This window comes from Carya illinoinensis, chromosome 11 (assembly GCF_018687715.1).
Source record: "Carya illinoinensis cultivar Pawnee chromosome 11, C.illinoinensisPawnee_v1, whole genome shotgun sequence".
Lineage (NCBI taxonomy): Eukaryota > Viridiplantae > Streptophyta > Magnoliopsida > Fagales > Juglandaceae > Carya > Carya illinoinensis.
Genome location: NC_056762.1, coordinates 8,776,217 through 8,788,225, shown reverse-complemented (window position 1 = coordinate 8,788,225; position 12,009 = coordinate 8,776,217). Strand labels below are relative to the sequence as shown.

The window sequence follows — 12,009 nt, the reverse complement described above, 5'->3', positions numbered from 1 at the left end:
CTCTCTCTCTCTAAAGGAGTCCCATGATCATCTTTTCCTTTCTTGTTTGTAATTCATTGGTGCAAATAATGAGTCATGGGGCTGGTTTAGTTAGGTTGACCAATGGGTATTTATAGTTCTTGCTGTTGAGAGTTATCATGTCTTGGCTGATCCAAAAATAGAGGAAGCACATGCAACAGTATATCATCCCATTGAAGGTCACATATTTTAAGACAGATTTTCCTTTTGAACTTACATTTCATAGCAATCATCACAGAAGAAGAAGAAGAAGAAGAAGAAGAGGAAGAAGAAAATACAAGTCTATATCAAATCGAAGCTCACATGTGACCCTAAAATCAGACCAGAATCTGCACATTTATATCAAAGCAATTATCATCACCATTAGAAGAAAATACAACACTCTGTATCAAACTGAATGTCACATTTGACACTAAAATTAGAAGATTCGGAACCGACTTTGCTCTTACATATCAAAGCAATTATCATCATCAGAAGAAAGTAAACAGCCTATCTCCTATTGAAGGCAACATATGACAGTAAAATCAGAACAGAGTTTGGCACTTAAATGTCTAAGCAATCAGCAATATCCATGCCAATTAAATCTGTGTCTGTTAGTCTAGTTGGTGCCATATTTTGCACATATTTAATTGACACTTGACCCTCCTAAACAAATCAGAAATTCTTTTTGTCCCATCAATTAGAATGAATAATCAATTTTTTGGCTACCAAGCGAATGCCAGCATTTTGCAGATAGTCATATGGATCCAAGGAGAAGAACGCATCCACAAAGGTCCCGGGAGTGAAGAAAGAACCAAGCTCTTCCACATCAAAGTCACTGAACACAAGCCTTTGCACAGCGCTGGAAGGTTCTTTTAGATACATCTCTGTCGTATATGCAGAAGTATCTCCCCGTATAGCAGTTGGGATACTGTTGTTACAAAGAAATTATCAATCAAATCATGGAATTCTTCCAAAGAACTTGACAACACTTGATACTATGTGCTTGAAAATTAGACAAAAGAAACAGAAATCTAAAATTTAATGAATACGATTATATAAACTCAAATGGCTGCAAAATCCAAATTCCAGACTTTCTTCTTGCCTTATTTTGAACCTATATAAACTGGAGCAAAACATCTCTACAACCGAACATGCTTCGACATACTGTATAATTTCCCTTTCGTCCCGAAAAGGAAACTAATGAAAAAATTAACAATTAGCTGATATACTAACAAGCGTGTAGGAATGAGCATGGTGAATTTATTAGGCTAACTATTAATCTATTTTTGTCTTTTTGTTGTGATTTTTTTACGGAGGAATTGCTGCATGCAGAACCAGTGTGCACACATGCTCACTGCATTCAGGGGCACCATCTGTGCAGTGGAAGTGGGCAGGCGCTGTGAGGCAACAGACCCCTGCACGCCATCAAGGTACTCCAAAGTCCAAATTCCTACCACTACAGAATGCACTGGTAAAATCAACTCCCTATCTCTTTTTTTTTTTTTTTTGGATAAGTAATCAACTCCCTATCTTTTGTACCACAATCTAGACTTTTACCATACTGCTTATACTAATGCAGTTTTTTTAATCTTCTCCTAATAATGTGAGAAAGACAGGGAAAAGAAAATAATGGAGCTAAACTTACTGCAATCTCACTGTAGGGTAGTTGGCGAAACCATTTTTTCTGGTCACAACTGGCTTCCATTCAGAGCTGCTACCAGAATCTAAGGAGAGCTTCTGTGCTATAGCATCACATGCATCAAGAACTTTACATAAACTCCATGATGCATTAACCACAAAATTCAAACGTGGTCGGCCGGCATGATCGACAAACTTCGTACTGAATCCAAACCGCACTTTCAAACGAGTACAAGAAAGCTGCAAAATGTCACCTTTGTGCAATAATTGTATTCTTTGACTCCCACGATAAAATGGAACAAAAGATGCATTGATAGAAGGAATAGAAACTTCATCAATCTCCAAAAATCCCCCCAACTTGCTGTAACCCTCGGAGACAGCAGCTGTGGAAGACATCTCAGAAGACTCCTGCGTTTCCTCCATGCTGGTGCTGGTTTCAAGGGATTCACTTGCAGTCCTTAGCAGGCCCATGTCAAAAGGATCTCCCTGAGACGTACTAGGCTCAATCTCCTCCGCTATGCTGTGAGTCATAAGTGATAATATTGGATGATTTTTCTCTGTTTTTCTATTTGTCAGGGACAGCATGGGATCATCTTTTAACTTTGAACTTGATGAGGGAGTACTCTTGTCTTGGATCATGTCATCTGGAGATAAATTTGAATTTCTACGACTTCTAGTGGTAGCATTTGGAGAAACCCAACTATTTGCCGTGAATATATCAGGGAGGCTAGACTCCTGCATGTTTGCCAGATTTTTGTCAATTATATTATTATAAAATCAACCTTATGAAGCATGCAATTCGACAGGCCCATCTACTTTGCCTCATTCACAATTCACCAGGACATTAATACTACCCTGTGGAATAAATTAACAATTCTCTTTGCCTGAACTTCATGTAAGATTATTGCCTATCACCCAACTTTAGAAAAGCATATCCAAATTTTAAAGGCATGAGAACGTTACCCAAGACCTTTGACACAATACGAGTCAAATTCATAGTGGTCAAACTGAACAAGTGCTATATTTAACTAACATGGAAAATAATATATCAAATGATATAGATTAAAAGCTTATGCTCAATGATAGGTTTTCTAGCTTTCAAAATTATTAAATTACCAAGAATAAAACTGTCGCACAATACTTGAGAACTTCAAGATTCATCCGCACATCTTCCAAGCTCCTGAATAATGAACAAGAAGGAAAAGTTTTGAGGAAACTTAATATCAGGCTAATCTAGAAGCAAAGTGTGGGAAAAATAGTTAATTTCAGGCTTCTATAATACCTATGCGTTTGCTGTCCAAGCCCAAAATAAGTGGCAAGGGTGGCCATCTGCAGTGAAAAATAAAAGTCCATCAGTACTTCAAAATTTCAAATCAATTAAAAACTAAAGTGCAACAACTATTTAGTCTCAGACTTCAACACAACTCGAGATCCTTCTGACCATGTATAGACAGTAGTACTAAATAAGCCAGAGAACCATATTTAAGACATGTATAAAGCTAGGGACTTTACATAATTGCTATCGTATGATTACAGGTGCACAGATCCCAAAGATTTAAATAATTCATCATACATTTTGCTAACAAGAGTCATCATCTAACTATATTTCAATAACTGAACACAGCTGCAAGCAGAGGTAACTCCAAGATATTCCTGGTTTTTTTCTTTATTTATTTTCCTCACGAGTTGAACAAGAAACACGAATTTCCAGTAGCCAAAACCAGAAAAGAACAAATCAAGTGGAAAAGGCCTTGGTCTTGGTGGTATGCTCCCTCCAAAGTCCAAGGTTCAAATCCCATTGGGTGCAAACAATCTCTAGGGGCCATCGAACTAGGGGAGTTTTCCCTTAAATTAGCCAAGGTGTACTTGCAAGAAACTCCTTGCAGAGGGCGTGTGCACCCCCAGGATTAATCAAGATGTTGTTCCTGAACACCCAATGCCAATAAAAAAAATGTTGATGCATAGATTATGTGACCCATCGAATAGTATCAAATAATACAACACCCAAATAACTAATACCCCAAGTCTTTCAAATGAAAACCTCAACACTCATAAAACGAGGTTTAGAGAAGGCTATGATCTTAGACATCTCATATCATATAACTGACAAGTTCTAGCACTTTTATACAATTAGATGAAAGATAATGAAGAATAAGTTCTTTTTTTAATCAATAAATATTATCCTCAATAAAATTTGCAAGGTCATACAAAAAATTTAATAAACTAGAAATATAAACATTAATCATTGCAGCATAAAACCATAAATAAAATAAATAAAAGTCCAGGAAATTCATGGAACATCATAGCTCAAGCCTAGATAATACATTCCTACACATGACATGGCTGAAAAGCACACATCCAAATGCTTTAAGCTTACAATTGAATGTATAATGGCTTGGGCACTATATCTAAACGATGTGGCATGCTTATCAATGGTTTTTTCTATATCATTTGATCCCGGAAATTTGGTGCTTCCCAACTTTATGTAACAAAAAGAAGCTTGTAATTGAACGAATTCCTTTTACTGCAATCCAAACACATCCCAATTGCTCCACTTATTCACAATTTTAAAATCCTTCTTATACTAGAATAGTTTCGAAGCTTTAAATTCAAAGGAAATTAACATCTTTGCATTTCCTGTGTTTGGAAAATTTTTAGTAATTGGATGATCAATTCAGCTAATATTAATGGACGGTGTTTTGGAAGTCTGTAACAATTGAAAGTATTTTTTTTAAAATATCATTCAGAAATATACCCCCAGGCCCGAGTTTCAGAGTACAGAGTTCTATACCTTCATGTCACCAGCTCTCCTTCCAAACTTCTGAGTCAACAATGCCAACGAATCAATAATACCCTTTGGCTCTGGTGCTGGCCGATCAATCCCTGCAAATGCCTCCCTTATCCTTACACAATCGAATCTCAGTATATTGTGACCTGCCCAAATGCGTCCTATACGCAATAAAACAAATTAATTTACATACAGTATTAAAAAAGCAAAATGCAACCAACAATATAAACCTAAAGCTATAACGTAATCCTTTGTCTTTTTTGGTAAGTAAAAAAAGAAAACGGGTGTCAGATCGAAATCTTACGTGTTCAATAAAGAAAGAAAAGGTACTCATCTTCATCCAAACTAGCATAATAATACTGCCTGGCCTTTTCCTGAAATAATTTTTTCTTTTCATATTTCTTGGAACCATTTTACGGTGTTTGTTTGCTGAGAAAATGCAAAAGGGAAAAATAAATTGTGGAAAAAGAAACCCGAGACCCGAGAACATGCAATTCTCACTTTAACAGGCCCCAAAATCCAAGTATTTATGCCAGGATAAGTTTTCAACATCCAAAAAAAGCATTTTAGCGTCTTCCGTTTTTCCTAGATTTTTAGTAACCAAACACAAAGTAAGCTCAGGCTCAGTCTAGTCTAGCATTTGACATAAACGGGACCTTATAAAAAAAGACCAAAGTTCTTTTTTTGTTTCCATCATATTGTTGGCAAACAAACACAGAGCAAGAGAGAGTGAGTGAGTTAACCGTGGAGAATGTCGTGAACCCGATCGGCAATGTCGCGGAAGGTCGGGGAGGAAACAACCTTATCGTGGGTGATACCGTTGCAGCGCACGGACAAGGAGGAGATGAGAGAGAGGTCGGACGGTCGGACCAAAGTGGAGTAGTGGTCCAGCTCCTCCAGCTTCCTGGGGCAAACAAGGATGGCCCCGAATTCAAGAATGGCGAATCCCTGACCGGCTCGGGTGGGCACCGTGGTCTCCAAGTCGAAGAAGACAATTTCGGATCTGTCTTCGCTTCTCGAACCCATCTTCGATTATTCTAACGGCGATCCCTCTTGTCTGTACACAGTACATACATATATAGAGAAGGAAAGAGGCTGGGAGTCGTTGGGTTGGGTTGCTTTGCGCTTGGCTTCTTGCGGAAGCTCTCGTGTTATACCCCTCCCTCCAAAACTTTAATTAATTATTTATTTATTCTGACTTCCACGACAAATACATCCTCATACAACAAAATATACGTGCACGTACATGCTGACCTGACACTACACGTCAGATTAAGGCCTCGATTGATTAACTAAAATTAAAAATTTTATTTCATCTCATTTCAATTTATCATTATAATTTTTTTAAATTTTTATATAAAATTAATATTCAAAAATTATATTATAATAATATTTTATTTATTACTATTTAAAACATCTCATCTCATCTTATCTTATCTGTATAATCAAACGGATCCTAAAGTAACTTACCGTCATTGTTCCATCTGATATGACAATGCCAGCATATCACAATACTCACAAAAGATAAATAATGTTGACAGTTACAAATTAGGTAAGTATCGCGTATATTTTTAAAATAAATAAATAATAAGAGATATAAGATTTATATAAAAAAATTTATTTTTAATGATAAAATTTATTCTTTTTCAAATTAAATGCATAAAACTGACATAATACATAATTGTATCGAACGTTATTGAATTCCATAATCACGAAAAAATGTGGGTAGGTTAAGTTTTTATTCTATTTTTATAATTATAATGTCTTGCAATAAATAATGTGTATATAGACAAGTCCAATCCAGCGTGAGAATATGAGATATTGAGATATAGGAGTAGAGGTATCACATTCCTTGCCGTTATGTACAACCAAAGCTTCCATTAAAACCAAAATTACAAGCAATTCCTTAATACAGAGGAGGGCATTGTCGTAATCTCCACGTCTCCATCTCCTTTTAGATCCAAATTCAAAAATATTTGAATAGATTCCCGCAATGAATCCTGAAGAAGATGTTGGTCCTACATTTCTTCCAACTCAATCAAACTTTTTGGCGTGTACAAAAAATAACGAACTTAGACTATTTGTCTATGGGAAATACTTTATTCTTCTTTTTCTTTTTTTAATGAAAAAGTGATTTCATTCATTCATTATATAAAAGTTATTGAATATATAGAGGAAAATTTTCAAATCACAAACTAATATTGTGTTTGGAGTTCCACCAATATACAATTTCATTTGTAACTGGTATAGTCTTAATTATTGTTATAGTTTTTTTATAGAAAAATCGTCTAAGAGATAATAGCACTTTGCCTAGAATAGAGACTCATATTCCACCTTTCATAAGAAGAGATGATTTAACCTCTACGGATAAAATGTCTAAGAAACGATCTTTTTTTATTTTTTATTTTTAACTAATAAAAGGAAATAACAATGAAAGCAGAAAGATAGATATAAAAATGACGAATTACAATTTTGATCTACTCTAGTAAATTTTGAAATCAGTCATAAAATTCAGATCTGAATAATCTAATCTAATGATCCGTCACTATCTTCCCAACGATCGGCTTAAGAAACATCTTATACTGCTCGTGCCTCACAAAAGGTATTGAGAACTGTAGATCCGTCTTTTCAGTATTGAAAGAAACAAAATAAAATAACAAAAGAAGAGAAACGAAGGAATGAGAGGGAGAGGAATAGGGAAGGTGTTGTGAAAAACGATGACAATAAATTAAAAAAGAATATGGAACGAGAAAATAATTACACACGACATAAGATTTACGTGGTTCGGCAAATTGCCTACTTCCACGGGAGTTGCAGAGAATTTTATTATTGAGGAATATCATACTACAATGATGGATCAATCACTGTACGTCCACAGTGTTTCTACAGTATGACCATATGATATAATAATCATATATATAGTCAAATGGCGAAAAAAAATCCTAGAGGCATGTAAAATGCATGTTCGCTCGAGCGGCGTGTCGAGCGCGCGTAGAGCGAACTTCCTTCCCGCATCTGTTCGAGCTCACTGTCGAGCTGACATCGAGCGTTCAACTCTGCTTGATTTCGCTCGAGCGACCAATGCCTCCGCTCGAGCATTGTGGACCAGACTCCACAGTACTCAACAATTCTCCCACTTGGAGACTGATACACTCGCTGTATCACCGTCTTCTTCAAACATGATATCATCCACCTCTACAACTCACTACCCCTGTCTTCATGCTAGAAGACTAACTGAAGTTGCGCACAACTTTAGTTTCTCAAGTGTAACACCCTTTGTCAACATATCAACAGGGTTTTTGCTTCCACAAATCTTTTCAAGTAACAACTGACCGTCATCTAACAATGATCGTATGAAGTGATATCTGATCTAAGTGTGCTTGGTCCTGGAATGAAATGTTGGATTCTTGGCAAAGAATATGGCACTTTGACTATCACTGTAGAGAGTGCCTTTCTGATTCTTTTTACCCAATTCCTCCAAGAAGCCCTATAGCCATATCATCTCATTTGCAGCCTCTAACAATGCAATATACTTAGCTTCTGTAGTAGACAAAGACATTGTTTTCTGTAGATTAAAATCCCATGGCACTGTAGTACCACCAAGCGTATAAACAAAACTCGTGGTACTCTTTCTACTATTAATATCTCCAGCTAGATCAACATCAACATAGCCCTGCACCTCCAAGCTCTGTCTAGAGAAACACAAACAGGTTTCTGAGGAGCCCTTTAGGTACCTCAAAATCCATTTCACTGCTTCCCAATATTGCTTTCCTGGGTTACTCATGTATCTACTCACAACTCCCACTGCATGAGCAATATCCGGTCTTGTGCAAACCATAGCATATATAAGTGAACCAATAGTTGAGGCATAAGGAACCTTACTCATGTAATCTTGTTCCTCCTCTGACTCAGGTGACTGATTCTTGCTGAGTCTAAAGTGATTGCCCAAGGGTGTGCCAACTAGTTTGGCCTTGTCCATATTGAACCTGCTGAGTACCTTTTTTACATACTCAGCCTGTGAGAGTCTCAACGTACCTTTGACTCTATCTCTGATAATTCTCATGCTAAGGATTTGCTTTACAGCTCCCAAATCCTTCATTGCAAAGTGCTCTGACATCTATTTCTTCATATTATTGATCTCATCAATACTAGCCCCTACAATAAGCATGTCATCCACATACAACAGCAGAATAATATAAGAATTGTCAAAGTGCCTGACATAGCAACAGTGATATGCCTAACATCTAATGTACCCTGCACTGTGCATGAAGTTATCAAATTTCTTGTACCACTATCTAGGAGCTTGCTCCAGGCCATACAAGCTCTTCCTCAGTTTGCAAACTGAACCTTCATTTTCCTGTACCATAAACCCCTCAAGCTGGTGCATGTAGATGTCTTCTTCAAGGTCTCCATGAAGAAAAGTTGTCTTCACATCTAACTCCTCAAGAAATAAATCTTCAATAGCAACTATAGCCAGTACCATCCTAATGGTTGTGATCTTCACTACAGGAGAAAAGATCTCAGAGTAATCAATACCCTGCTTCTGCTGAAAGCCTTTTACAACAAGTCTGGCCTTGTACCTCTTACCCTCTTACTGCCATCATGCTCAGTTTTCACCCGGTACACCCACTTGTTGTGTAATACCTTCTTCCCTGATGGAAGTTCTGTCAACTCCAATGTCTGATTCGTTAACGGGGAATCCATCTCATCTTTCATGGTTAGCTCCACTTGCTAGAATTTTCATCTTGCAAGGTTTTTTCGTAACTCTGCAGTTCTCTACCATCTGTCAATAGAATGTAATTCAAAGTAGGTGAGAAACGTAGTGGAGAACGTATAGTCCTAAATGACCTGCGAACTGCAACTGTAGGAGTGGACGGTTCTGAAACTGCCTACGGAATAATAGGAATGGGTGCACTGGACCCATTCTCCCCGTCACTTACATCTTTACACTGCACTGTGACCTCTGGTAGGTCATCCAATCTTACAAACTCGGATTCCTGAGGAGCTATTACAGAAGCTGTACTAGACTTATCATTGTACATAATTTTCTTATTGAAAATCACATTCCTGCTTCTTATGATCTTCCGACTCTAATCATCCCATAAACGATAGCCAAATGCCTCGTCTCCATAGCCAACGAAATAACATTTCTTTGACTTAGCCTCAAGTTTACTACAAGCATCAGAATCAATAAGCACATAAGAAAGACACCCAAAAGTTTTAAGGTGAGAAAATTTGACCTCTTTCCCGCTCCAAACCTCTTCAAGCAGTCCACAATCTAGTGGAACTGATGGCCCTCTATTTATTAAGTAAACGACAGTGCTGACTGCATCTGCCCAGAAAGTGGGTGGTAGTCCAGCGTGCAACCCCATGCTTCTAGCACTCTCATTAATAGTTTTGTTCATACGTTCAGCAACTCCATTTTGCTGTGGTGTCCCAGGAATAGTCTTCTCCATTCTGATACCCAAAGCTGCACAATACTCCTTGAACCCACCATTGACATACTCATCACCATTGTCAAAGCTCAAACATTTCAGTTTCAAACATGTCTCTATCTCAACCATGGCTTTTCAATTTTGAACACATTAAATACATCAGATTTATGCTTCAAAAAATAAGCTCATTCCTTCCTACTATGGTCATCAATGAACGTGACATAGTAGCGATAACCTCCAAGAGATGCCATTGGGGAAGGACCCCACACATCTGTGTGCACAAGATCCAGTCTTCCTGTCTTAGGCGTCCTGCCACTTTTCAAGAAGCTGGCCTTCTTTTGTTTCCCCATAACACAATTCTCACACATACTGAAATCAATTGATTTCAGTTCTGGTAGCTTGCCTCTAGACAGAAGTTCCTTCATACCCTTCTGATTCATATGGCCAAGCCTGCAATGCCACAAATCTGCTGTGCTCTCTGCAATGGTAGTAGCAATAGTGTCAATCAAACCAGTAGTCATATATAGTGTACCAGTTTTCTTACCCCGAGCCAGTACCAATGCCCCTTTTGTGACCTTCCAGGTGCTATCTGAGAACACCACTGAATGACCACACTCATCAAGTTGCCCAACAGAAATGAGGTTCTTCTTCAACTCAGGAATGTGCCTGACCTTTTGCAAGGTTCATTTGTTTTTGCCAGGGAGTACAATATCAATGTCTCCCATCCCCACTACGTTCAAAGCCTCTCCATCAACCAAATACACCTTCCTAAAATCACCTATAACATAGTTCCACATTAGCTCCCGGTGAGAAGATGGATGGAAGGAAGCCCCTGAATCCAGTATCCAGTCATCAACTGGACTATGAACTGCAAGCAATAGTGCATCCTGTACTTCTTCAGTTACCACATTAGCACTATCATTCTCGATCTTCTTAGGGTTTTTGCAGTTCTTCTTTATGTGGCCAGCTTTGCCACAATTCCAGCAAGTTGCTTGCTGACCAAGCCTCGACTTGCTCTTGCCCCTGTACTTTGATTTTGATCTTCCTCTGTTTGAGTTACTGTCTTGTGATCTCCCTCGAGAATCAATATTTAGTGCTGAACTCAAACCCGAGATCTCGCTTGAATCTTTCCTGCGCACCTCCTCAGTCAAAATCAAATCACGAATATCATCATATTTCAATTTAGATTTACCAGCAGAATTACTGACAGCCATTCTCATGGCTTCCCAACTATTTGGCAGTGAAACCAATAGTATCAGTGCACGTATCTCATCATCAAATTCAATTTCAACAAACGACAGTTAATTTGTGATAGTATTAAAATCATTCAGATGTTGTGCAACAGACGTACTATCTGCCATCTTCAAATTGAATAACTTTTTCATCAAATGTACATTGTTATTCGTTGACGGCTTTTCATACATACCTGACAAACCTTCCATGAGATCCGCAGTCGTCTTCTCCTTGATGACGTTGTGTGCAATGGATCTTGATAGGGTTAATCAAATAACCCCTAGAACCTGTCAATCCAACAGGTTCCAATTAGCATCATCCATCTTTTCCGGTTGCTTTCCCAATAGTGGAAGATGAAGTTTCTTCCCATAGAGGTAGTCATCTATTGCATCCTCTAGTATCCAAAATCCGTGCCATCAAACTTCTCGACCCCCGATGCCTTCAATTCATTTCCAGCCATCATTTTTTCTCAGACCTGAACTTTGACTCTTGATACTAATTATTGTGAAAAACGATGACAATAAATTGAAAAAGAATATGAAATGAGAAAACAATCACATGACACAAAGATTTACGTGGTTCGGCAAATTTCCTACGTCCACCGGAGCTGCAGAGGATTTGAGGAATATCACACTACAATGATGGATCAATCACTGTATGTCCACAGTGTTTCTACAATACGACCATATGATATAATAATCATATATATAGTCAAACGGCGGAAAAAACCCTAGAGACGTGTAAAATGCATGTTTGCTCGAGTGGCGTGTTGAGCGCGCATCGAGCGAACTTCCTTCCCGCATCCATTCGAGCTTACTGTCGAACTGACATCGAGCATTCAACTCTGTCTGATTTTGCTCAAGCGGCCAATGCCTCCGCTCGAGCGGTGTGGACCAGACTCCACAGTACTCAACA

General features: G+C 38.1%; 1 protein-coding gene across 1 annotated transcript; it reads right to left on the bottom strand.

The window, feature by feature from the left end:
• Window positions 1-404: 404 nt before the first annotated feature.
• On the bottom strand, window positions 405-5,560 carry LOC122282670 (protein NEN1-like). Its single transcript, XM_043094638.1, has 6 exons — window positions 5,170-5,560; window positions 4,430-4,587; window positions 2,921-2,967; window positions 2,755-2,818; window positions 1,646-2,373; window positions 405-928 (listed from the first exon to the last, which is right to left on the bottom strand). Exons 1-6 carry the CDS (start codon window positions 5,450-5,452, stop codon window positions 694-696), a joined length of 1,515 nt encoding a protein of 504 aa, XP_042950572.1. The 5' UTR covers window positions 5,453-5,560; the 3' UTR covers window positions 405-693.
• Window positions 5,561-12,009: the final 6,449 nt, after the last annotated feature.

Bases quoted from the DNA above. Each gene is read 5' to 3' on its own strand.
- LOC122282670 (XM_043094638.1), bottom strand. From the start codon at position 5,452: ATGGGTTCGAGAAGCGAAGACAGATCCGAAATTGTCTTCTTCGACTTG. The intron at 2,968-4,429 runs GTATAGAACTCT...TTTTCACTGCAG, and splicing joins GGAGAGCTGGTGACATGAAG to ATGGCCACCCTTGCCACTTA. The intron at 929-1,645 runs GTAAGTTTAGCT...TTGTAACAACAG, and splicing joins TACCCTACAGTGAGATTGCA to TATCCCAACTGCTATACGGG.